Source organism: Theropithecus gelada, chromosome 9 (assembly GCF_003255815.1).
Source record: "Theropithecus gelada isolate Dixy chromosome 9, Tgel_1.0, whole genome shotgun sequence".
In the NCBI taxonomy this organism is placed as follows: Eukaryota; Metazoa; Chordata; class Mammalia; order Primates; family Cercopithecidae; genus Theropithecus; species Theropithecus gelada.
Window position 1 is genome coordinate 123,654,055 of NC_037677.1, and position 26,438 is coordinate 123,680,492.

A 26,438-nucleotide genomic window follows, 5' to 3' on the forward strand; every position below is an offset into this window, starting at 1 on the left:
TTCTACATTTAAGATCTTTGATCTATTTAAAGTTGAGTTTTGTGCAGTGTGAGAGAGTAGGGCATGACGTTTATTTATTTGCCCGTGGTACTGTGTACCTTTGTTACAAATCCATCAACGTCTGTATATGTTCAGGGGAATACTTTTCAAATGAGTTTCTGCCTACTTGCTTTTGGAGAACAATTGTAAAAATTGTTTCTGTAATCGTGTAGTATTTTCCAGTGTTCAAAGTGTTACCCTATTCATTTTCCAATTTGATTTTGAGCTTTAATGCAACCCCTTGAAGTATCTGGCGTGAATGTTATTTTCCCCTCTTACTTAAAGACACAGGTAGAAGGTGGCAGAGCCAGAGTCAGATCACTTAAAATCTAGCAACTTTTCCCAACAGAAGAGAGCAGAGGGACTCAGTCTCTGACTTTCCCCCAACTGAATTTAATTCTAGCTTAGTTCAGTACTAGCTTTATGAACAGGGACAAAGTAATGAATGTCTCCATTGTTGGTTTTTTCTCCTTCCTACTCAGCTACCTTATAATAGGAGGTGATGTGATTTGGCTGTGTCCCCACCCAAATCTCATCTTGAACTGTAGCTCCCATAATCCCCTGTGTTGTGGGAGGGGCCTTGTAGGAGGTAATTGAATCATGAGCACAGGTTTTCCCTGTGCTATTCTGATGATGGTGAATACGCCTCCTGAGATCTGATGGTTTTATAAGGCACAATTCACCTGCACACACTCTGTTGTCTGCTGCCATGTAAGTTGTGCTTTTGCTCCTCCTTCACCTTCCACCATGATTAAGAGGCCTTCCCAGCCATGTGGAACTGTGAGTCCATTAAACCGCTTTCCTTTATAAATTACCCAGTCTCAAGTATTTCTTCATAGTAGGATGAAAATGGACTAATACAGGAGGTCTGTAAGAATTAAAGATCAAATATACACGGGTCCTAGCACAGTGTGTAGCATGACAGGATCTATCATGAATATCATTACTCTGTTTTTTGAGGGTGTTTGTTTTCTAGAAGATACATTACTGAAGAACAAAATGATTCATAATTAAAGTATATGCAGATATACAGGAAAATATTTTTGGATTGGAACAAAGACAGTTGACTTTAATCATTGAATGTAGAAGAGTTGAAGTGAATTTAATGGAAGAGGATTATTTTGAAGGGGACAGGTCTTCATTTTGCTTTAACCTCACAGAGCTCTGCAGGGGTTAAAGGAGAAAATCACATGCACAGAAAAGCACATTGTATAGGCACTTAGGCCGCAGGTGGTAAGCGTTGGCTTCTGTTAATAATTTTATTATGTGTCAAGACAACCTGTAAGAATTTAGCATTCTTTGAGCATTCTTTGTAGATTAGAGGTTCGTTTTCTTTTTTGAGACAGGATCTTGCTCTGTTGCCGGGGCTGGATTGCCATGCTGTGATCGTGGCTCACTGCAACCCCTACTTCCTGGGCTTAAGTGATCCCCTTGCCTCAGCCTCCTGAATAGCTGGGACTACAGGCACAAGCCACAAACGCCAGGGTAATTTTGTTGTAAAGGTGGAATTTCGCCATGTTGCCCAGGCTGGTCTCAAACTCCTGAGCTGAAGCGATCTGCCCGCCTCAACCTCCCAAAGTGCTGGGATTGCAGGTGTGAACCACTGCTCCTGATGAATTTTTTCTTTGCTCTATTTTCATCGTGTTAGCCATCAGCCCCTCATCTGGAAGTGATCTTTCTCTTCTCAGTATTTCTGCGGTTCTTCTTATAAGGATTACAAATTAGTATGAGCACTCCCTAACCTGCATGCTGCTCAGCCTTCTTGTTTCTTGGTTTGCAGGGGGCAGCACTGAAATACTTACCAACGATCGTCAACGATGTGAAATTGGTGTTTGATCCCAAAGAGCTCAGGTAAGTGTGCAGCCTAGGCGAATGCTTGTCACGTGCCGTGTGTGACCTCCTTCTCAGTGCACTTAGTTTATGGGATGCTCAGGGTTCTGCCTCATGTCTCCATATGTCAGTGCCCTGGATCATCCTGGAACATGTGTTGCTAGTGGTGTCTGTGACTCTTTGATAATTATGACATGATATGGAAAAGGCATCACCAGTCAACTCTCAGAATATTTTTAAAGAAGATTGTTTACAGTCTAATTGGCATACAATGCCCATTTGGCATTTTGCATACTTTGAGGTTTGAATTTCAAGATGTGGTTGTTGGTTTTGCTCTTGTTTTCAGCACCTAAAAATCCTGACATAAGAGCTTTAATATTCCTGTGCCAGCTCCTGCTTCTATAATAGAGGCAACTCCTCTTTGGGAGGGGCCCTGAGCCTCAAGCAGAAGACTCAGAAGTTGCTAAGAAAATAATTTTTAGAAAACCCCACAAACAAACTTGGAGAAAGCTGGTCACTGGGCTTGCAGACCAAGGAGTGAGATTGGACACCAAATCCTTCCTTTTCTCTCCCTAACTTGCCGCCTCTCAGTGGCCAGGTGCGCTGTTTGTTTCCTCATCTGTTGATATCACTGCATTCTGAAAAGTGCCATTGTGAGCAAATGGGATACATAGCCTTTATAATTTATTTTGTAAGAGAGAGGGGTCTCACTCTGTTGCCCAGGCTGTAGTGCAGTGGCGTGATCATAGCTCACTGCAGCTTCAAACTCCTGGCCTCAAGCGCCCCTCCTGCCTCTGCCTTCAAAGCACTGGGATTACAGATGTGCGCCACTGCTCCCACCCCAGGGATGCACGGTCTTTTAAACCGCAGACATTTAATAGCACAGTCCTCAACTACTTTTTGTTTTGGTTTTGATTTGACACAATAAACTACCTGTGGGTGAAGACGCCATTTTTTACCGGCCAGCGAAGCCCTCCTAAATATTAGTAAAGGGCCATCTGTCCACTGAGCAGTGAAACTGAATAAAAAATGATCATCCTTCTTATTCTTTATGTCTACCATAGGTCACTCGTGCCCTGGAATTGAAGGGCGAGAGGCTCTCTGGAAGGCGCTGTCCCCCACGAATCATTGGGAATCTGATGTTCCCTAGGATTTAGTGTCCTGCAGGGAGACATTTATTTTCTGCTCCCGGGGCACTAACAGTGCTGGCCATTAGCTTAGCAGGCCCTACATGAGAAAAGGAGAAACACACGGGCTCACGGGCAGTGACTGCCCACCTGGCACGCTGTAGAGTCTTCTCCTTGGCACATGCTTCTCCAAGAGTGGGCCCCGAAATGGCAGCTCCAGTAGCGCTTGGCAACTTGTTAGAGAAAGCCAAACTTTGGCTTCCTCCCCAGACCTTTTGAATTAGAAACTGCACAGTGGGGCCTGGTCATTTGGTTTTAACAACCCTGCTCCCCACGCAGGTGCTTCCAGGGCTTTCTCATATTTGAGCATTTGAGCAGCTCAGGTCTTGACAAACTGCGAGGAAAGCGGAGAAAGCTGCAGCTGGTGTCGGCTGTGGCCATGCTCTAGGCCTATCTCATGGTGCACACAGATCAGCTCCTCACCCGCGAAGGTATTGTTGTTGCTGTCAGTTTGTGCTTGAGCCAGGCCTGTCCTCATTGTACACACAAATTAGCCCCTCACCGACGGAGAGCCGGGCCTGTCCTCATTGTACACACAAATTAGCCCCTCAAGGGGTATCATCGAAGCTCACAGTTTGTGGTTGAGCCATGTGCTTAGAGATCCTAGGAGGACCTGCTTGGCCAGGGCCGGTGCAGGCGGCTGCTGGCCTGTCTGCGATTTGTGCATCCCTGTGTTCCTCCTCAATGCCTGTTACACTGATTTTTTTTTTTTTTTAATTATACTTTAAGTTCTAGGGTACATATGCACAATGTGCAAGTTTATTACATAGGTATACATGTGCCATGTTGGTGTGCTGCACCCATTAACTCGTCATTTACATTAGGTATATCTCCTAATGCTCTCTCTCCCCCTACCTCCCCCCCCACAATAGGACCCAGTGTGTGATGTTTCCCTTCCTGTGTCCAAGTGATCTCATTGTTCAGTTCCCACCTATGAGTGAGAACATGCGGTATTTGGTTTTCTGTTCTTGCGATAGTTAGCTGAGAATGATGGTTTCCAGCTGCATCCATGTCCCTACAAAGGACACGAACTCATCCTCAATTTTTAAAAATGACTTTGAAAATCACATACATACCTGTTTCTATTTAGAAAATTGGCTCATGTTTTAATAAACAGAAGAGATGAGAGAAGAGGATAACTCAAACTTAAGTCCACTACCCAAAAGAATCAGAAAGTGCTGGATCCCTTTCATACACACATATACACACACCTAAAAACGTCACCATTCTTGGTTTGGCGTGGTGACTCATACCTGTAATCCCAGCACTCTGGGAGGCCGAGGCGGGCAGATCACGAATGAGGTCAGGAATTCAAGACCAAGCTGGCCAGCATGATGAAACTCTTGTCTTTATTAAGATACAAAAAATTAGCTGGGCATGATGGCACGTGCCTATAATCCCAGCTACTCAGGAGGCTGAGGCAGGAGAATTGCTTGAACCCGGGAGGCAGAAGTTACAGTGAGCCAGGATCGCACCATTGCACTCCAGCCTGGGCGACAGGGTATGACTGTCTCAAAAAAAAAAAAAAAAAAAAGTCACCATTCTTTGTGATCAGCTCCTGCACTTAAGATATCTTCCTCTCCCATGCCATGAGGGCATCTTCTGTATCATCATTGTTAATAACTTTCATGCTGATTCTGTCCCATGCTGGCCCATCTTTAAGCAGCAATAATAGATGTGGCATCTATTATGTGCTTTCACCATGTAAAATAGGCTTTGCACAAAGCACTTGTATTAGTCCATTAATCTTTACAACAATGGTATGACATAGGTTCTATTGTTAGCTAATTTTATCCTCAATAACTTGTCCGTGATAATTCAGCTGGTAAATGGCAGTGGTTCAAGGCCAACGCGGGCTTTTTGATTACAAAGAACAGGCCTCTAGCTACTGTGCTACCTGATGGCTGTTGAGTTGTATTGAAGTTTTTAAAACATATATATATTATAAAATGCCGGGATAGAGTTTCCTGTAGCTTAATTGTAGTTTCTGCTCCTATTTTATATCACTAGGATAAAAAGAGAAACGGCATTACTTCGTATTGCATTTTCTTACAGAATTTTCAGTAGATTTTATCTAGTTGCCCCCCCTCCGCCCGAAGGTGAAACCAACATTCTACCAGCATATGTTGGTGTCGGTTTTCCCAAACATTGCTGGTACTGGGAATTCTCATTGTATAGAACCGTGCCATTATGACTGGGAAACTATATCTGCCCACTTTAATTTGTGTTTATATAGTTACTAACAAGAGCTCTTCTACAATTTCTTCATAGGTCTGTTAGCCTTTCGTAAAAGGGTGTGTGTGTGTGTGTGTGTATATATATATATATATATATATTTATTTTACTTTAAGTTCTAGGGTACATGTGCACAACGTGCAAGTTTGTTACATATGTATACATGTGCCATGTTGGTGTGCTGCACCCATTAACTCGTCATTTACATTAGCTATATCTCCTAATGCTATCCCTCCCTCCTCCCCCCTCCCCACAATAGGCCCCGGTGTGTGATGTTCCCCTTCCTGTGTCCAAATGTGAAAGTATATTTTTTTAAAAATTGAGATATTATTTACAAACTATAAAGTTACCTATTGTAGACGGTTCAGTTCAGTGGTTTTTAGTGTATTTACGAAGATGTGCAACAATCACCAGGGTCCAATTTTAGAACATTTTTATAACCCTGGCAAGATCCCGATGTCCATTTCTGCTCGTTTTTCCTTCCTAGGCAGTCCCAGGTAACCCCTAATCTATTTTCTGTATCTACGCATTTGTCTTTTCTGGCCTTTTTATAGAGCTGGAATCATACAGCTTGTGGCCTCTGTACTGGCTTCTTGTACTTAGCATAACGTTTTCAAGATTTCTCCATGTTTTTGCATCAGTGCTTCCTTCTTTTTGGAGATGAATTGTGTGGATATACTGCATTTTGTTCATCCATTCATCAGCTGATGGACTTCTGGATTGTTTTTACTTTTTGAGTGTAATGAACAATGCCACTTGGATTCATGGACAAATTGTTATGTGGATCTATGTTTTCATTTTTTTGGGGTGGGGTGAGTGGTATATGCTTGGAAGTGGAATTGCTGAGCCATGTGGTGACTATGTTTAACATTTGGAGGAAATGCCACACTGTTTTCCAAAGTGGCTGCACTGTGTTACCTTCCCACCAGCTTGGTGTGACTGTTCTCATTTCCTTATGTCTTTACCAACACTTGTTATTGTTATTTGGATTATAGGCATGTTAGTGGTTGTGAAGTGAAAACGAACACTTTCAAAACATCATTTCCTGGAATGAGTTATTGACCCCATAGTGCATGAGGGGCCGTGTTGAACATACTGGTGACATTAGTGACCGTATGATGACCTTATATCTCAGTATTGTAACGGCATTGGATCCTTTTGCTGTGTGTCTCAAAATTATTTCCCTTGTGTTTTTCCTCACAGCAAAATGTTTACTGAATTCATCCTCAATGTTCCCATGGGCTTGCTGACCATCCAGAAACTCTACTGCCTGATCGAAATCGTCCACAGTGACCTCTTCACACAGCATGGTGAGTGGAACCTCAAGAATTATTCACTTGTCCTGTTATTTATTTTCTGAAGACATTGACCCTCTGAATTGCCTCCTCTTGACAAAAGGAGTGGAGGTTGCAACCAATTAAAACTGCTGTATTACAAGACAGGAAGATTTAGCCCTTACAAGAGAAGGGTAATTGACATGTAGTGCAGGTGATAGATCATTGAGAAATGAAGGCAAAAGCTCCTAGTTTGTAATTTAGGTATACACCAAAGTCCTAGGGTAATCAGCATACATTGTAGCCTTTAAGATATGTGATTGTCTGTCCCGGGGAGGCAATCACTTCGCTCCATTGTGATGATTGCAAGGAAAAGAATTCAAGTTTTCTTTAAATCTGAAAGTACTGGTTTTATCTTATTCTGAACTTTGCATTCTTTGACAGCATTTCTTCAAATCCTACTCAAAGTAATAAGAATTTTAATGATTCTTCAACTCATTTATCCTGCAGAACACCTTATATTTCCCCATGTTATCTCCTTGCCCTTTTTGTTAATCATTTTCTTTCTATTTGGCAGATGGAATTAATATTTTACCCTTGTCAAGCAGTTTTATTGAAAGCTTAAAACCTCTGCATAATTCCACAAACTTCCTCATTTATTGGAGGCAAACGTGAAGTCTGTTGAGTGACGTTCTGACTGAGACGCCTGGATTTATTTGATTCCTTTTTTCACCGGCGTTTGGCTGCTCCATTCATTTTCTATTGTCCTCATTCTTGGTGTTGTTTTCAGTTCCCCTGTGCTTTCACGGATCCCAGACTCGAGATGTCCTTGTTAAGTTACTGGCTGGGTTTGGAACGCACTCTGTGCATGGCTTGGTCCTTTGTGCCTTCTGGGATGTGAATTTTAATCTTCTTTCTTGGCTAAACCTTACAAAATGCACCAGAGTGTACACTTATTGCTAAGGCCAATATTGAAAGAAAATGTTGACTTCATTTAGGTGGGAGTGTTCTTCTCTAGAAAAAAACACATCAAACCAAGAAGTGGGGGGCTTTCTGCAGCCCCTCCATGTAGACCTCTCTCTGAGTCAGAAGCCATTTCTTACTGTCATAAAAGAAAGTCAGTTCTCACCATTGTCTGGGACTCAAAGCGCATGACTCTCCATTCAGCCATTATTCCTGACTGTCCATGTTTCAGTTTCTCACTGGAGACTGAATTGCCCACTCACCAGGTGTCTTCCAAAACTTGGGGACTCTAGGGGACTTAAGGAAAGGCTGATGATAGAGGTGATGGCCAGGGACCCTGCTTCAGGATTTCCTCCTACAGTGAATAAGCTTTATAACACAGCAAGTAAAATCCCCTGAAAATTTTATATCTGGTTCTTATTAGGTGAGTTACTGGTGCCCTATCTCCTAACCATTCAATGCCAAGACACAGAAAGAGACATACTCTGTCACCAGCACTACCATCATCAGTATCTTCATCAAATTAACAGCTGTCAATAAGTGTCAACTGTCCATGGAGAGCAATTGTCAGTAAATTGTTGATGAATTGTGCTTGATTTTTCTTGAGTGTTGATTTAACAAAGATCTTCTTCAGGATGTATTTACAGATATTTAAAAATTTCTGTTGCAAAACTTTGTTCTGTATGTTACTTAGTTTCTTTGAATAAGAATGTAAACCATAAAAGATTCAATTAGATTTTTTTTTTTTTTCCATTTGAGATGTAGTCTCGCACTGATGCCCAGGCTAGAGTGCAATGGCATGATCTTGGCTCACTGCAAGCTCCGCCTCCCGGATTCAAATGATTCTGCTGCCTCAGCCTCCTGAGTAGCTGGGATTATAGGCATCCGCCACCATGCCTAGCTAATTTCTGTAGTTTTAGTAGTGATGAGGTTTCACCATATTGGTCAGGCTGGTCTCAAGCTCCCGACCTCAAGTGATCCACCCACCTCAGCTTCCCAAAGTGCTGGGATTACAGGTGTGAGCCACCGAGCCTGACCCCAGATATTTTTTCTCTATTAAAGCTTGCTCATTTGTTTTAGCTCGTAGAAAGCTTGAAGGAAACTTACTGTTTATAGTCAATGATTTTGTTAGCTTAGGTGTTTGTAATTGTTTCTCCCCCTCTTTCCTATGCTCCATTTCTGTTTCATTCTTTTTCTCTAAGCCTTTTATCTTAGACAGCCTGAGGTCCTCTTTTGAAAGTATGCAGGATATGAATAAATACTTAGCTTTGTTTAATATGGAATTACCAGGTAATATAATATTTTGAAGTAATTAACTTACTATCATCTTTTTAAGTATGGAGTTAGGATTTTGATCTTAGTATAAGCAAGTTGTATCCAGCGTAGTAAATGAGATTGTATGAAATATATGAATCCCAAATTATTGTGGGCTAAATGAACCAAAATTAGCCTGAAGCTTCATGTCTTACAAGCAGCTCCAGAATTGCCCCATCAGTAGTAGTTGTCTAAGCCATAATTGGCAGCTCAAATGTACTTCTAAATGCTTCGTGGTTGCCTAGAAGCATTTCAGAATGCTTTGGCCAATGTGAAAATGGTCCTGTTTACTGCCTTTGAGTTTTAAGTGTTTTTCTTAAAACAACCTCAGTTTTTCTCATCCGCAAGCTCTCTGCTTGTTCAAAGCAGCCAACGGATATCTTAATCTCCTGGTCAAGAAAGATTTATCACCAGAAATCTTCCAGTTGGTCCATTCTTATAAAAAATGTCATAACTTTTGCAAAATATTCTGTGCCACCCTTGGTATAAGAATTTAAAGCCAAGCCGTTTTCTGATGAGACATGTTGGATCTGATTTTCATGCTTTTTTTTTTTTTTTTCTGTTTCTTGTTAATTTGTACAAATGTGGTTGTTTTTGTCCTGTTTCCTGATCCCAGTGGAATCAGTCAAATGAACTCTCCTTGTGTTCAGATTTCTAGAACTTAGTATAACTGGATTTAGCTGCATATGCCACTGAATGCACTTGCCCTTAGTAAAGATCCTCTGGGGGATGTGGTCAGAATGCGTCACTGTGTGTGTCCTCCGGGTTCCTTCGTGGGGGCTCCCTGGGTGAAGTGGGATTCCCAAGTCTTTGCTTCTCAGCTTGTGTGTTGCCTTACTCACTAAAAGAGGCCCACTGGTTGCTTTGCACTAAAACCTTTCTTTTTATCTCCCTCTAATATAATGACAAGTGGATCTGTTTGCAAGAGGCTGGCAGTGAATTCTGAAGCTGGTGTTGTTCCTCTGCAGAAAAGCCTTTCATTGCCAGGTCTAGGTCCCAGCAGGACAGGCCTTACAGTGCCTTGGTTGTTTCTGGCCTTGTTTTCCCTATTTCTCTCTCTTGGAGAACATGGAAACTGTAGATGCATCCAGCTGAGTTTGTTGGGCTTCACAGGAGACACATCTTTGGGCTTGTCAAAGCAAGATAGCTGTGTGTGATCCAGCCCGTGTGGGACTGGCCTGAATGAGGACACCAGGGCTGTGTCACTGCAGCCATTTGCTCACAGAAGAAAGTTCAACTTTCCTCTGCCCTTCTGTTCTATCCAGGCCCTCAAGGATTAGATGATGGTCACCCACACTCTGCAGGGTGGATGTGCTTAACTCAGTCTGCCAATCCCGATGCTAATCTCTGCTGGAAACATCCTTACAGACACACTCAGAAATAATGTTCAGCCAGCCCTCTGGGCATCCATGGTGCAGTCATTTGGCATTTAAAATTAACCATCACTGAGTATTTCTTCCAAGAGGACCCTGCTTAAAATACCCCCCTACATGCTACCTCATGGCTCCTCATGGCACACTCCCCATGTAGAATCATTGTATTTCTTACTTGCTTGTTTGTGGGCTTTCCATAGGATGAGAGCTTTCCAAGCTGGGCCTTGTTCATCTAGATTTTGCTCTTCTGCTGGTACCTAGTGCATGCCTGGCCTCAGCACGCCTGCAGTGGATATTTATTGAATGAATGAAATGCTTAGGGGTATTCCTAACCAGGAGGCAGTACAGAGAAAGCAGCAGGACTGGCTATACACATGTGTAGTTGACTTGATTGAAGGGAGGTGAAGGTTTGGGTTCATATGGGGAAATTGGCAGTCTTTCCTTGTCTTGGCTTTGAATGAATTGATCATAGGGGAGAAAGGAGAGGTCTTAGGGGAGGAGTAACATCAGGAAAAAAGGGAGAGGGAGAAAAGTGAGAGACTTGAGGTGTGAAGAGTCTTCTCTGAGCGTTTTATAAAATCGAGATGCTCTTTTATTTTCATTTGATCTAATCCTCTGTTTTCTGGAAATAGGAGGAGGGTGGAGTTCAGATCTATGCATTCAAGATACCTTTTTGCTAAAACTATGGAAAATTTCAAATATAAAGAAGAAAGAAGAGCATAAGGCAGTATACTCATCACTCAGCTCTACAAATTATCAACTCATGATCCATCTTTTTTTTTTTTTTTTTTTTTTTTTTAAGATGGAGTCTCGCTCTGTTGCCAGGCTGGAGTGCAGTGACGCGAACTCGGCTCACTGCAACCTTTAGTTCCCGGGTTCAAGTGATTCTCCTGCCTCAGCCTCCTTAGTAGCTGGGACTACAGGCACGTACCACTACTTCCAGTTAATTTGTGTATTTTTAGTAGAGACGGGATTTCACCATGTTGGCCAGGATGGTCTTGACCTTGTGATCCACCCTCCTTGGCCTCCCAAAGTGCTGGGATTACAGGCTTCAGTCACCACGCCCAGCCGATCCATCTTTTTTATCTATATGCCCATCCCCCAGATATTCTGAGGCAAATCTCTGCCATCACAGCATTCCTTTTGTGTCGTTTTAAATGTATGGTGGTAATACAGAGGGCACAACAGTGTTCCTAAGAAGAGGCTGTGCAAAGGAGCTGGTCCCCATGCTGGTGAGGCATCCACCTTGGATGTTCCCACCCCTGCCCCTCTGCCGAGGTGGAGGGCCTGTAACACGTTAGCATGCTGTGCATGAGAGTCAGTGAATGGGCAGTGTGCGTGAGAGTCAATGGGCTGTGATGGCTTTAAGCTTTGTCTCGCCATGTGACTTGACTACTTGAAAACTGGTTAATAGATTGTGTGCTTCACCAAAAGATGACTCTTGCATATAATCTGTGGTATGGAGTGAGCAGATTTTCAAAGCAAGATAGATACAAAGAGAAGGAAAGGTCAAAGCTTCATCATTTGTGCATTTGTAGCTTTGTTTCCATGTGATTATATTGGTGCTCATATAGCTGAGAAAAACTGTGAGAATTAAAGCTTAAATCGTATAGAAATGAAACGTTTTCGTGTAATTAAACACTGGAACACTGAGGTTTAGGATTTATGCTCACAAAAATGTGTAGCATTAATGTTACAGAAATTGGAATAAAATGAAGCAACCTGAGCTAACATTACCTTTTAAGTTAGTAAAGCGCATTGGCCATACTTGTAAGAAGCCTTTGACTGGAGGTGAGAGTCCTCCTGGAACATGTTCTCTCACCCCCTGGCCCCTTTCTGAATCTGACACTGGCCCCCTTCTGAACCTGACAGCTTTGGGAAGCTTGTTTCAATGAACACTGGGTCACTTCTTTGCCTTTCAAGATGTAATTTTTCCGTATTCCCGTTTCTATAGTGGCCAAAGCAATGGACAGGTTTTCTTTGGAGCTTACTGTGTCGTTATCATTTTGTCCTCACTCAGTTTGTTTTGGATGGGAGTGTGAGATTTTGAGAGTAAAGTTTAGTGGTAAGACTACCCCTTTTTAGTCTTGCAGATAGTTGAATACTCTAGATAGGCTGCTTTTCTGTAAGTCTGCGATTCTTTGGTACCCTGTGTAGTTTTCTGTTTGCCTGCTGGTTGTTTTCCTGGTGGGTGGACTCGGGCAGTGAGTAGGAATGGGAAAGAGGCCATTCGCTCATACCTTGGCCCTCCTGGGGCTCCTCCTTTCACTATAGCAAACAGGCTCCTTGTAGACAGTGTTCATGAGTCTTTTCAAACTTCATTTGCTTCCATTTTTGAGCAATACAGAGCTTCTTGAAAGTGTAGGCCTGGTGAGTTTAAATGATTTTCCTTATTATTTTCAAGGTGAATGATTCTTGTAGTTATCAAGCAAAGTAAAATTCTCCTTTTTAATGGTGGAAACATTAGTTACAGCAGCCCTTTGAAATCTGAGGGCAAAGTCCCAGACACCTATTGGGACTAGCTATTAGGAAATATTGAAGTCAGATTTCTACACTAGTATCATTGTGATTTGATCCATGATAGAAATTTGTATCTCAAAAAATTACCCCATTAGTCAACTTATTATGCCTTAAATTATAGAAAAGCTGCATGTTTAAAACAAACCCATAATATACCTTCTTAATGTTTTTTGATAAAAGCATTTGTGATTAAAAAAACAAAATAAAATATCTTGAGCTTTGCTGTTGTGGAAAATAGAAGTATATTTTGCTATATCGAAAGGGATCTTAAACCCAGAGCTACTCTGCAGTAGTTTTGTTAACTTGGTAGATGTTGTGCAGAAGGAACAATTGGGGTTGGGGTCAATTTTGCCACAGTCACTTAATGTACCACTCATATAGCATTCTGCAGTACTTTAATTAGATAGTTGTGCTGATGACTTCTAATGAACGGTACCAGCTGTGAATCCCGAAGACTGATTCTTTTACATAATGGTGGAATGTAAACAACATTTTCTCTTCTGTTTTTTTCATGCCTCGATAAAACTTTTTATCTGTAGTACTGCAACTTTTTCATCCCTCATTCTGTATATCATTATCTTTCATTATATATGTTTTTGAAAAGACTATTTGTTAAAACACTGCAGGATTTTAGAAATGACTTATTGAATGTAGGAGGGTGAACTCAATTTCAGGTTTTTTAATTGTATCCATTTCAATTCCATCATAATTCATTGAATGTCTGCCGTGTGCTCGGGACCATTGGTTAGCTAGTTTGCTTCCTTTGAGAGTCTTCAGAGTCATCTACTTAAAAATGTAGAATTGAAAAAGAGTGATTATCTCAATGCTCAGATAAGGACACCAGAGTTCAGCAAGAAGCCTGGCAGGGAGCTGTCCACCGCCGTGGTGCTGATCGAGGAGGTGGCTTCTTACAAATCCATCAGCCCACTCTTTTCTTAAATTGTTTCACACCCACCATATGAGTAATGCATTCTGAAAACTGAATTTACTTCAAATGCCATATGGAACAAGACAAAATACAAACAAGTGAATAAATAAACATACAAATAAATTAAATGTATAAAGTATACGGTGTTGTGCTCATATGTTAATGGAGTTTTAATAGTTTTTCTCTTCTTTCTGTGTGGGGACTTTTATCTGTGATCAAATTGGTGGTGCCAACAGTTCTTTATGGTGGAGTTGGTGTAAACTCTATCATTGTCTGTTGAGTTCTGCTGTCACTTCTGGGTGGGCTTCTGTCCCTGTTGCTGGATGTTGAAAGCAACAAGAACAATCTGAGAAGAGACTGTGTCAGTTGTCCTGTATTTAGTCATGTGCACACTAGGCACCAGAAAAGCAAGTCCCTGAGTCTCCTTACTCCATGATTTCTTCTAGATCCTGGGAGCTGGTTTCTGTAACTGCATAATATGTTGTCTACAGTAACTAGCCTGGGACAGTGGGAAGAACCCCAGGTCAGCCTGCAGTCTCCTAGGTTCTGCTTCAGGACCTCCATCTTTTCTTGGGCATAAACTCCTCTCTGGGTGCACAGTCCTTTCCCTAAGAGGAACTACAGCACAATATAGGGTTTTAACATATGTATTTTATTGTCAGAGCAACCAGGAGGGGAGTTTGTACAGGACCACATGGGCCAAGACCTATATTTTTTGCTACCGTTATTCTCCTGGTTTAAAAAATACCCACCATTCCACAGCGCTGTATATTCTCTCTTGGTTTTCTCATCTTCCACGTGGTGAGATCCTGCCTGCAGACCCCAGCCCTGTAAATTCTTTCTGAACTTAACACAAGCCACATCCTTGATGTACTCCCATCCACCTAGAGAATAGACTTCCTGCCTGACCAGTTCTTCCCACATGGTGTTCTCTGGCATTTTTCTTGCATCTTGCTGATTTTTTCATCTACTAATAAATGGGACTCATTTGTGATTTTTCTCCATTGGCTCTTCTTTCATTTCTTCTGACAGCTTGTTACTAGCAGAGTAATGGAAGTTTAATCTTTAGTTTTCCAAAGTAAAAGATATAAAATATCTGCTCCCTCACTGCCTTCCTTTAAAGGATGGCTCGCTTTTTTACAAAGCCTTGTGCCAATGTCCAGAAAACATATCTTTGACAAATTTCTTTTTTCTATTGTTCAACAGTCCACGTGCTACTGTGCCGCCTCCTTCCAATTTCCAACACCCTTTTGCTTGCTCTGTCACCTTTTCATTTCAAATTCCATGATACTGAACACCTCAAGGGTGAATTGCAGATTACCACATTTCTGACATTTTCAGCCCTCTGCCCAGTGGCCCTGTTCCAATCAGAACACTTAAAAGGTACCGCCTGGCAGCTTGGAATAGAAACACTGCACAGGCCATTTGTGTTTACTCCATTTTACAGACTAGGAAACTAATGTGCAGAAAGGAAAAGTGACGTACCAAGGGTAACTCGATGTTCATTTATCCTCTGGTACTGCTAACTTTCATGACTTGTTAGGTTAAAATGATTCTTGAAAAATTTGCTTTGCATCTGTTATGTAAAAATGCCTGAATCATACAGGTTTACTCACATGTGTTCCTGCACGGATCCTTTACCCTGCGGAGCTCCAGCTGAGGAATCAGACATCTAATAATTTGGACTCTGAGGGTGCATAGGGGTGCAATCCTGAAGGTCCCTTCACTCAGCTCCCAGTTCCCACATCTGTGAAATGTGGAGCTAAGTAGTTGGCTCTGTGATTCCTTACAGTGTCGGCACCGTCTTCTGTATTTCTGTTGTTTGCAGACTTGAGGGAGAAAAGCACCTGGACGTGTTGAAACATGTGGGTCCAGGATTCTTAGATGGTTGGAAAATAAGACAATTGACTATACAAGATGAATAGCAAACACCCCCCATGTATATGGTTCTTACTGTTTAATTCTCATGAAAAGTGTTATTCTGGATCTCAGTTCTATGTCATACTCACAGGGTTATTAAATGCACTTTATGGATCATTTATTTAATGTGACCAAACTAAAAATTAAGAGGTACATTACTCAGTGTTCATAAAAATGAATGTTTTAAATGGACAAATTCATTCTTGTATTTGCATCTTGCTTTAATGTAGAACTGTAATGGGGTTATGGTTGGATATTCTGCTTGGACATTTATAAGCTGATAATGCTTGTTGAATACCTTTTATAAAGATTAATATTTTTTACTCTGTCCCCATTACCAGAGCATTAATCATCCTGGCTTCGGCCCTTGCAACTGAGGATGAACAGATGTTGAATTATTGCCATCTGTAATCATTGTGGATCACACTGGGGAAGGGCCGTGAAAGGGTGACTGGTGTGATCCTCACAGCCGATTTGCATGGAGCCTGGGCCCACCTGGCTACCTTTATAGCTCTGTGCGTGGCAGAGGAAACCAGGACAGCTGTGCTAGCTGATTCTAGCTTCCTCGTAGGTCACTGTAGCCTTAGTCAGCACTGACAAGCACTGGCAGTCCTGGAGTCATGTATGTGTGATGGGGTGTCTGATAGGAGAGAGCTGTGGCCGTGACTCTGCTTACAATAAGTGCCAGTTCATAACAATCAGAAGTCACATACAAGGTCTTTAACATCTGCTTACTAGCATACTCTGAGACTGTGCTGTCCAGCAGAAATAGAATGTGAGCCATGTATGTAATTAAAAATATTCTAGTTGCCACATTTTAAAAAATGAGGCAATTGATGAAATTAATTTTAACAATGTATTTTGTCTAAAACATCACTGCAACATGAATTCTCTCTAAATATTATTAATGATACATATTTTACGTTCTTTTTTTCATATGAAGTCTCTGAAATCCAGTATTTTACACCTGTACAGCACATCTCAGTTTGGATGTGAAATTTTCACCAGACACTTGATCTTTATTTTCATCACTGAATATAATTTACCTTTGAAAAATGAGATTCACATACCCCAATTGTTTCAAACATTGATTTCTAATAAGTAAATCCAGTAGCACTTTTTACATTTAAGTTTATATTAACTACAATTAAATAATGTTAAAAATTCCATTCCTCCATGGCACTAATTAGATCTCACATGTTCAGAGGTTTCTGGGCTGGATATCACAGCTCTGAGATATTAGTTTTCTTTTGTGTCCTTTTAGTTGAACAGGCTGACTTTGTATAATACTATTCCTTCTGTTACCACCACTTGTTGTAGGCTCATATTTGCTAAATACACGCATTGTATCATTTAGTTCTCACGGTCAATCTGGGAGATGACCAACAGCATCCCCATTTTGCACAAAAGAAGAATTAAGACCTAGAGAGTTTCAGTAAGTAACTTGCCCAAGATACAAAGCAAAGAGCCAGCAGGGGGGATTGCACTATATCTTCATATGTGTGAGTAAACTGATTGAAAGGCTTTCCCCAAATCCCGTAAAGTGACCCAGGTTCCTGGACTTCTGGTCGAGTATTTGTTCCAGAGTTTTCAAAAGATGATGTGTTTTTCTTTAAAATATAAGATCCCGCGTTCCTTTTTTTTTTTTTCTCCTGGTGGATTATTTGTTGGCTTCCCAGGCCATCTGCTTTGGAACTAATGGGACTATCAGTGCCAAACCCGTGGAAATGACATTTCGTCCATGGGAAGAGTGTTCAGGACATTTAGGTGTGAAGTCCATAGGAAGACGGGAGATTCTCCTTCCTTGACTGCCAGAGACAGCTGTTCATGCTTTAAAATAGGTCATTGTAGGGTGTGTGTGTGTCTATCTGTTCCTCTGTCTGTCTTTGTAGTGTACGTTCCTCAGTGCTCTTGATTTGCTATCTTAAGATAAAATTCTAGAGTCTTACTGTTACTTAAAACGTGTACTCCCACCACTTCTTGAAAAAACCTACTATCTGTAGACAGAAATACAAAATAAGAGAAGCCCCTTAAAACATGAGGTTTTTTTTTTTTTTTTTTGAGACGGAGTCTCGCTCTGTTGCCCAGGCTGGAGTGCAGTGGCCGGATCTCAGCTCACTGCAAGCTCCGCCTCCCGGGTTCACGCCATTCTCCTGCCTTAGCCTCTTGAGTAGCTGGGACTACAGACGCCCGCTGCCTTGCCCGGCTAGTTTTTTGTATTTTTTAGTAGAGACGGGGTTTCACCGTGTTAGCCAGGATGGTCTCGATCTCCTGACCTCGTGATCCGCCCGTCTTGGCCTCCCAAAGTGCTGGGATTACAGGCTTGAGCCACCGCGCCCGGCAAACATGAGGTTTTAAGAAATTTATGTTTTCACTTTTAGGGAAGGCAGCTGAGTGGCTACTGTACTGGATAGCACAGCTGTATGGCTTTCGTTTTCTTTGTATATTTTTAGTTGAAAAGGCTGACTTTGTATAATGACATTTGTATTATTGCTATTAACAGCTACCATTTATTGAGGGTTGGGAGCAGCAGACCTGCTTTTAACTGCAGACTTTAGTTTGATACCACATGCATGTAATTGCAAGTTAATCCCAGACACACACACTCATACTACCACTGTCATCAGGCCTTGGTTTATGTGCTTGGATATGCCATTTAAGGAAAATAAGAAGGCTTCTGCTTTTATGGAGATTGCATCCCAGTAAGGAGGAACAGATAATTAAAGCAATCAGTATTTCAGATGTTGCGATAACGGGGCATTGGAGGCCTGCCTGTACCTGGGTCCACCAGGGGCTGTGCTGAGGCCTGCAGATCACAGGTCACCAGGGAGGTGCACTCCTTGGCTTTGCTGCCTTTGGCTTCGGTCCTCCCAGCCTCTCTGAGTGGCTCTGGGGAGTTGACTTTCTTTGGGGTCTGGAATGGGTTGCTGTGGACCAGGTGACAGAAGGTACTGTAAGGTGCCACAGCCTGTGTGACCCTCTGCCTGGAGGCCTGGTTGAAATCCCTGGCATGGGCAGAGTGACCTTTGGCCTTTAGGGAAAGCCTGGTTGCCAGCCTCAGTGACCTGGTTCTGTTTTGGGGTCAGGGGCGTAGTTTCCTGACGCTGATGGTGCTGGGGGAGACCTCTCACTGAGGCATGTTGGATGACTTTTTACAAAGTCCCTCAAGCGTCATCTCATTTTGTCCCAACAGTTAAAGTAGACATAGCCCCACCTCCCGCCTTGATCTTGACTGACCATGGATGGCTGGGTCATGAAGGCTGAGGTGCAGTTGGATTCTCGTCTATCAGGATGGTTATAACAATTTTTAAAAAAAATCTTCTTGGGGGCTTAGTGAATGAAATGTCTTTATATGGGACAAAATGACAGTGACATTTCTAAAAGTTTTGTTGTTTCTCCTCAAGAGAGGCTGGATAGCAAACAGGTGAAGGTAGCGCAGTCCTCCAGGTGGGGTGGATGGTGAACGTTCCCACCAGGTAACCAAAGATGGTTGATAGCATCTCCCAGCCAAAGGTGAACAGGCAGACACCTCTTCTTTCTCCCCAGAGTAATTCTAACAAATGAGACCAGCACACTCAGTTAGCTCTGAGAACAGCACAGACCACAACTGCCTACCCAGCATGACGGATAAATGGTGCAGTGAGGGATGAATTTAGGCCGGGACATCTGGGTACCAGAGTCTATAGGGCCAGCTCTGCTGTCTCTGAGCCCAGTGCTATGTTCCCCTGATTTTCTGGAATCACTTAGGGACACACCCTCCTTCCAACCTGTACTGGCTGGTCCATTAGACCTTTTCCCTCTCTTTGGTCTATGCTAAGCTTGCTTCGGAAGTCGGCTTCTAAGCTTATGTAGTCATTTTTTTCCTTAGTCACATTGTCAGGGACTATCATTACCTGCAGGGGTCTTAGTGGTTCTAACTACTCCCTCTGAGGTTTCTTGGAAATTCAGCTTGTTTTCCAGAATGGTGGCAGTGCTAGGGATGACCAAGTGACAGGGTTGGCCCAGGGCTCTCCCCATGTTGAGGTTGGCACAGTGCGTGATGTGTTTCCAGCCAAAGGGCAAGAGGACTCATTTGGGAGATATCACGGTGGGCACCACGAGGAAGAGTGCTGGCAGGGCTGGGCTCAGATAAGGGTGGGCTGAGGAAGCATTTCAGCCAGCTGGGCTAGAGCATTTGGAGTTAAACCCTACGTTGGATGCTGCGTTGTGGTTAAGGTCAGCAGCTCAAGAGTCTGGATGTAGTTTGTAGATTCTATAGGAAAGGCATTGAGATTTGGGGGTATTTGTGGAAATAGTGGGTCCTATGCATTAGTGTTTCCAGGCTGGATTCACTCCCTTGAGGTCATTTTCTTGTTCATTTCTCTTGGACTGGCTTTGTTCTCAGGTGGCTCTAACACTCGGGCAGTCTCCTGTAGGGCCAGCCCATCCCATCTTGGCACTGTGCTCTCCCTCACTGACCTCTTGAGGGATTCCAGACACCACAGCCTTCGAGGCTGACATGGCCTCTTTCCAGAAGATGTGCAGCACTTAGCACATCCTGCATTACTTCCGCCTAAGTATTGACTACTGGCATTGTGAAATCAGCAGGGACATTCACATTTTCCTATGTTAAGTGGACAAAACTTTTTGGAAAAATGGCGTTGCTATCAGTCCTTTCCTGGGAAATCAATAAAAATTGGAACTGGGGAAGGCTTTGGCAGGGGCCGCCCACATGTGATCCACTGGAGACAGGGGAGTAGAGGGGTTTGTGCTTCTTCTCAATCTTTGTTTCTCTCTGCCTGCACCCCAGTCCTTCACTGTAGTGTAGTTTGTGGGAAAGTTCTGAGTGTGCTCTGCGTACTCAGAAGAACCATTCCAATGTTGCATGCTTATAGTTTTCTTACATAAAAGAAACATTAATGCAAAGCATGTTTTAATGTATCATTAATGTTGTAAGTCTTAAAATATAAAATCCTGAAAACAAGCTAAGTCTATTTAAGGTTTTAGAGCACTGCTGTCTCCTCATGTGCTCTGCATTTAAAGGAAACAAGAATGGCTGGACTAGCGTCGAAACACAGAACTGGTGTTGTAAACAGGTAGTCCATGCTGGAGAGCGGATGATGCTCCAGTTAAGTTGGATTTCCCAACTGGAAGAGACAATTAGGAATTGCATTTCACCTTTAATCGTATTTGTGTCTGTTTCCCTATTGCTCTTTTATTTTCTGAACATCCTTCCTATGCTCCTATCGAAAGAACAAATGGAAATTGAAACCTGCTTTGCCTCTGATCCTTACACCATGGCATCCCTTAATTTTATAGCCACGGTTCCCGTAGCGGGGCCTCTGCCCTGGTTTCCATTTCCTGTTCCTCCTCAGTGAGGACTCTGTGTGCCTTAAATTGCCACATTCCAAGATTGGCATCTTCTACCCAGGAGAAGGAAACCATACTTTTTGACTCACCTTGGAATGGATGAAAAAAGCTGCCAATTCAAATAATTTGTGTTGTAGGAAGTATTTCTTTTAATGTTGTAAATTAGTGAATTTATAGTTAGAGAAAATTCATTAAAAAACCCATGTGTGTTTGTGTCTGCATTTATGTGCACACAATGGGATGTAAGTGTGTGTGTTTATATGTATCTTGTGTGTTTGCAAATTATTATCTATTTACCTGGGATACACACACAGATGCATGGAAGTGTGTTTATGTGTGAATTATTTACAATAACAGCAGACGTGACGTTCTCACAGTCAAGTAATTGACCCCCCTCCAGATGTCAGTTTCACGTGTTGCACAATGTAAATGCAAACTGCTTGAAAGGGCAGACAAGCTTATAGCAAACATAGTTGTGTTTTGGTGGGTTTCACACTGACTGGCAACCCTGTGTCCTATGTAGACTGCAGAGAGATCCTGCTTCCCATGATGACCGATCAGCTCAAGTACCATCTGGAGAGACAGGAGGACCTGGAGGCCTGCTGTCAGCTGCTCAGCCACATCCTGGAGGTGCTGTACAGGAAGGACGTGGTGAGTGATGGCTCTGTGCATGATGTCCTGTCATTTGTCTGAACCTGCCATTTGCCTTGCAGTACAACTTTATTCATTTAAAAATGAATGGCCTTGATTTTGAGGTCTAGCCTCTCTTTTTGTCTCGGTAGAGTTGCACCCTTAAATTATTCTTATTTATGTATATATGATGATTATTACATTATAACATTTATCCTTCTGCATTGAAAATCATTTTTTATTTCCTGTGTCTTCTCAGTGAAATGCCTCTCAGGACCTAAATTTTCATCCTTAACGTCAGACAAAAAGGCTTTGATGCTTAAACTTGGCTAATTACCTGCATTCTTTCTTCTTATTTTTATTAAAGTAATACATGCACAAAGTCAAAAAAAAAAAACAAGGCCAGGCATGCTAAGAGTGGTAAGGAGAAGAGCAGCTCTTTTCCTCCCCCGAGGCTCTCTCCCCATAGGTCAGTGCTTTGCTTTTGTAGCTCTACCCTATTCCTTTTTTTTTTCCTTCTTTTGAGACAGAGTCTCACACTGTCGCCCAGGCTGGAGTGCAGTGGCGCAATCTCAGCTCACTGCAACTTCTGCCTCCCGGGTTCAAGTGATTCTCCTGCCTAAGCCTCCCAAGTAGCTGGGATTACAGGCGACTGCCACCAGGCCCGGCTAATTTTTTTGTATTTTTAGTAGAGATGGGGTTTCACTGTGTTGGCCAGGATGGTCTCAAACTCCTGACCTTGTGATCCACCCACCTCGGCCTCCCATAGTGCTGGGATTACAGGTGTGAGCCACCGCACCCGGCCAACCCTATTCCTTTTGCATTTCTAAATTGTATGCTTCTTTCAGGGACTTTTTTAAAAATCGGAAGTTGGTGCTGGCCCAGGGCAGTAACTCATGCCTGTAACACCACCGCTTTGCGGGGCCAAGTTGGGAGGATCGCTTGAGCCCAGGAGTTTAAGACCAGCCTGGGCAACATAGTGAGATTCCATCTCTAGAAAATGAAAGAAAAAATAAAAAGCAAGTTTGTGCCAGCACATATGGAAAAGTCTGACCCTATGCCTTTCACTCCCAACATATGAGCACCCATGTGATGCTATTGATTTTCCAGGTGTGCCTGGAAAGGTGAAAGCAGGGCTTTGTCCGTCCTTGCCCTTAGCCCTGGACAGAGTAGCCAGGATTTTTAAGTAGATGAGGTTTGTCCCTGGCCCTTTCTTGCATGACCTTGGAAATCCCTCCTAGTCACCATGCCCGCATACCTGGTCACCCTCTCCCCTGTAGCACTGGTTCATTCTCTCAGAGCCTGGTTGGTGATCTGGAAGAAAAAGATAGGATTAAATCTGTTCTTAGTGATGCTTAGAAACCTTAGCTCTTACAGGAGCGTTGCCTTTGGAGAGGTTTTTTGGAAGCCTTCACCCAAAGGCCAGCCTCCAGTGATCCCATTTCTGGCTCTTCCGTGTTTTTATTGAAGAAAAGCTTGGTGTAAGAGCTTGTTTGGCCAAAGCTCACAGAGGAGGTGGTGACGCTGGGAAGGGCCTAGAGCATGTGTTTAATCAGATTCAGAGTTCACAAAGAAGAATCAACAATCGCATCCCACACTAAGGAAAGAGTCAATTTTTACTGATAGAAAATGCCACAGCAGTGTGAAGTTTAGATAGTTTGCTAAATGCTGTTTAAACATTCTAGCCTATGTGACTGTTTAAGTTATTTGCATTTGACATGCAGAACCATCTAGGACTGTTATCTGCCTGCCTTCCATTTACAGATGGCCAAATATCTTTAGAAAACTAATTGCTGGGCTAATCAGGGATCATAAACATTATAATGTTTAAACAGATTTTCTTTTATTTTTAAGATTTGCTTAAATTAAATTACTATGATTATATATATAACAAATTATCATTAATGGACTGTAATTAATAAAATCCCCTGAGTTTTCTTTGTGGGAGCTTTTGCCTTTGACAAGGGCCATTTTTCATCTCATTAAGGGTTATAATTGATTTACTCTTTACAGGGTAAGTGGATTCAATGGCAGCCACTGGGGCTTGCGTGTTAGTGTTTCTGTTTGGCGTTCATGTTCGTTGGTGTGTCCTTCCCCAGGGGCCGACTCAGAGACACGTCCAGATTATCATGGAGAAACTTCTCCGGACCGTGAACCGAACCGTCATTTCCATGGGACGAGATTCCGAACTCATTGTAAGTGCTTGGTGACATACGCTTAGATATTTAACTGGGACTGACAGCAGCCTTCTCCAATTGCTGTTTGAACATAAGCTTATTATATTACAGTGTAGTGAGCCATCGAGATACAGCCTGGTATATAAAATGTCCTCATTTTCCAAATGAATGTCAAAGTTGAAGGGTAAGCAAACCAACTTTAAAGACAGAAACATTTGGCTCTTGTCTTCTAGCAAAAGATATGTATTTTCTGCTCAGTCCTCATTCTTCTGGCAGTTTCTCCATAGTGTTTACATTTAAGGTGCCATTAATAAAGTTTTATGAAGGACCCTAAAAAGTAATTGAGGTACTTCACCTTAGTTATTTTATTGTCTACTCATGTATTGTAGGTGTTTCTCTTAAACAGTAATTAGGCAGGAGCCTATTCATTTTTTTCCAGAATATTTTACTAATTAGACAGTCCATCAAGTTTCTGATCACGGTGCCTTTTCCCAGGGGTTCACTGCTGTCCTCCCCACCCCCTTACCTTAAGTTTGTTTCCTTCAGCAAAAAATGCATGAGTAGGTCTTGTTAAATTTTTTTTTTTTTTTGAGGTTCAAGAGGTTATAATTTCTTCTCTCTTTTTTTTTTAACTCTAAGTTCTGGGATACATGTGCAGAACATACAGGTTTGTTACATAGGTATGTATATGCCATAGTGGTTTGCTGCACCTCTCAGCCCATCATCTAAGTTTTAAGGCCCGCATGCATTAGGTATTTGTCCTAATGCTCTCCCTCCATTTGCCCCCAACCCCCAACAGGCCTCTGTGTGTGTTGTTCGCCTCCCTGTGTGCATGTATTCTCGCTGTTCAGCTCCCACTTATGAGTGAGAACATGTGGTGTTTGGTTTTCTGGTCCTGTGTTAGTTTGCTGAGAATGATGGCTTCCAGCTTCATCCATGTCCCTGCAAAGGACATGAACTCATTCTTTCTTTTTTATGACTGCATAGTATTCCATGGTGTATATATGCCACATTTTCTTTACTCAGACACATGTACATGTGTGTTTATTGCAGCACTGTTTACAATAGCAAAGACTTGGAACCAACCCGAATGCCCATCAAAGATAGACTGGATAATGTTTAAAATATTTAGTACACATTATCATTTAACTCGCCTTGGTAGATCCTTTCCAGAAAATAACTTGAAATGAAAGGAGAAAACGTCCTTTTGGAGTTTTCACTGGAAATCAGAGGAGGTTCCCTGGTCTTTCCTAGATGTGTCCTGCTCATCTGGGGTGTGAACAGGGAGGTGAAGTGTGTCTTCTTGGACAGCATAGTCCGAACGGAGCACTGGGGTCCTTTGCGTTTCTATGTCTGGTGTCACCTCAGAGGACTCTGTTTTGTGTGAGTCACAGACAGGTCCCTCAGATGGACAAATGCTGCCTTCGTGTGTTTCCATCCAGTAAAACAGTTCGTGTCTTAGGGCTTCAGCACGTGTGAGGTTCAGATTTTCCTTTTTAAAGTGTGCTCTTTTAAGTTGGGGTTACAACATGTATGACTCAGGAAATAAAATGTTTCCATGTAAATTGGCTTTATTTACAGTAGACTTTTCCATTATTACATAAACGTAAATTTGCCTGCCTTTTCTTATTCTCCATCATAATTATTCTTATTCATAGTCTTGAAACACATTTGGAACACATTAATATGGAATGGGCACTGAGCCCATGGAGAAGGATTTGCGGTGACTCCAGGAGCCACCTGTTGACCCCTGAGGTCCGGCGTTGATCCCTGATGTCCGGCGTTGACCCCTGAGGTCCGGCGTTCCTGTCTTCTTGGGGTTGTGCTGCAGGTGCAGTCTGCACAGTCTCAGGAAGGGAACTGGAAAGGGCGTTATGTAGAGCAAACAGTGTGTGGCTTGAACTTGAACCAAGTGTGGTTCTGCCAAGACCCTCTTGGGATGGGCGGACTTAGAAAGGCTGGGGATGACATGATGGCATGCCGGGATGGTGGCAGGTGAGGGAGAGGGTGGAAGTGGAGGCCGGTGGTCTCATGAGACTGTTTTGTCTCTGTTTTGGGGAGCATGATTCTGCCTGTGCTTAGGGAAACATGGTACTGTCTCTGGTTAGTGAGTCATGGTCCTCTCTCCGATTAGGAGGTCCTGTCTCTGGTCAGAGGGGCACAGTCCAGTCTCTGGTTAGGGGTGTGGTCCTGTGTCTAGTTGGGGCACAATCCTGCCTCCAGTTAGGGTCTTTTTTTCCCCCTCCCAAAATAAGAGTCTCGCTCTGTCACGCAGGCTGGAGTACAGTGGTGCAATCTTGACTCACTGCAACCTCTGTCTCCTGGGTTCAAGTGATTCTTGTGCCTCAGACTCCCCAGTAGCTGGGATTACAGGTGCATGCCACCACACTCAGATAATTTTTGTATTTTTTAGTAGAGATGGGGTTTCACCATGTTAGCAAGGCTGGTCTTGAACTCCTGGCCTCAAGAGCTCCACTTGCCTCAGCCTCCCAAAGTGCTGGGATTGCAGGCATGAGCCACCATGCCCAGCCTTATTTAGGGTCTTTATGGTGGGTGTGTGTTCACTTGGCTTGTAGCCCATTGACCGACAGTTAAACTGGAGGGAAGAGGGCAGAGAAAAAGCTCATAAAGTTTCATGGAAAGCTGGGAATGTGGAGAGATTGTAAGATGTGCTCGCAGCTTCATCAAAGGGTAGAACA

The 26,438-nt window shown here is 42.7% G+C and overlaps 1 protein-coding gene across 2 annotated transcripts in view; it reads left to right on the forward strand.

The window, feature by feature from the left end:
- Positions 1 to 26,438, forward strand: part of DOCK1 (dedicator of cytokinesis 1) — a 540,207-nt gene that overhangs the window by 194,396 nt on the left and 319,373 nt on the right. For both annotated transcript variants that reach the window (XM_025396230.1, XM_025396231.1), the window contains exons 24-27: positions 1,820 to 1,890; positions 6,495 to 6,601; positions 21,456 to 21,583; positions 23,662 to 23,757. In XM_025396230.1, the coding sequence (XP_025252015.1) occupies positions 1,820 to 1,890; positions 6,495 to 6,601; positions 21,456 to 21,583; positions 23,662 to 23,757 (402 nt within the window). The remainder of the gene's footprint in view (positions 1 to 1,819; positions 1,891 to 6,494; positions 6,602 to 21,455; positions 21,584 to 23,661; positions 23,758 to 26,438) is intronic.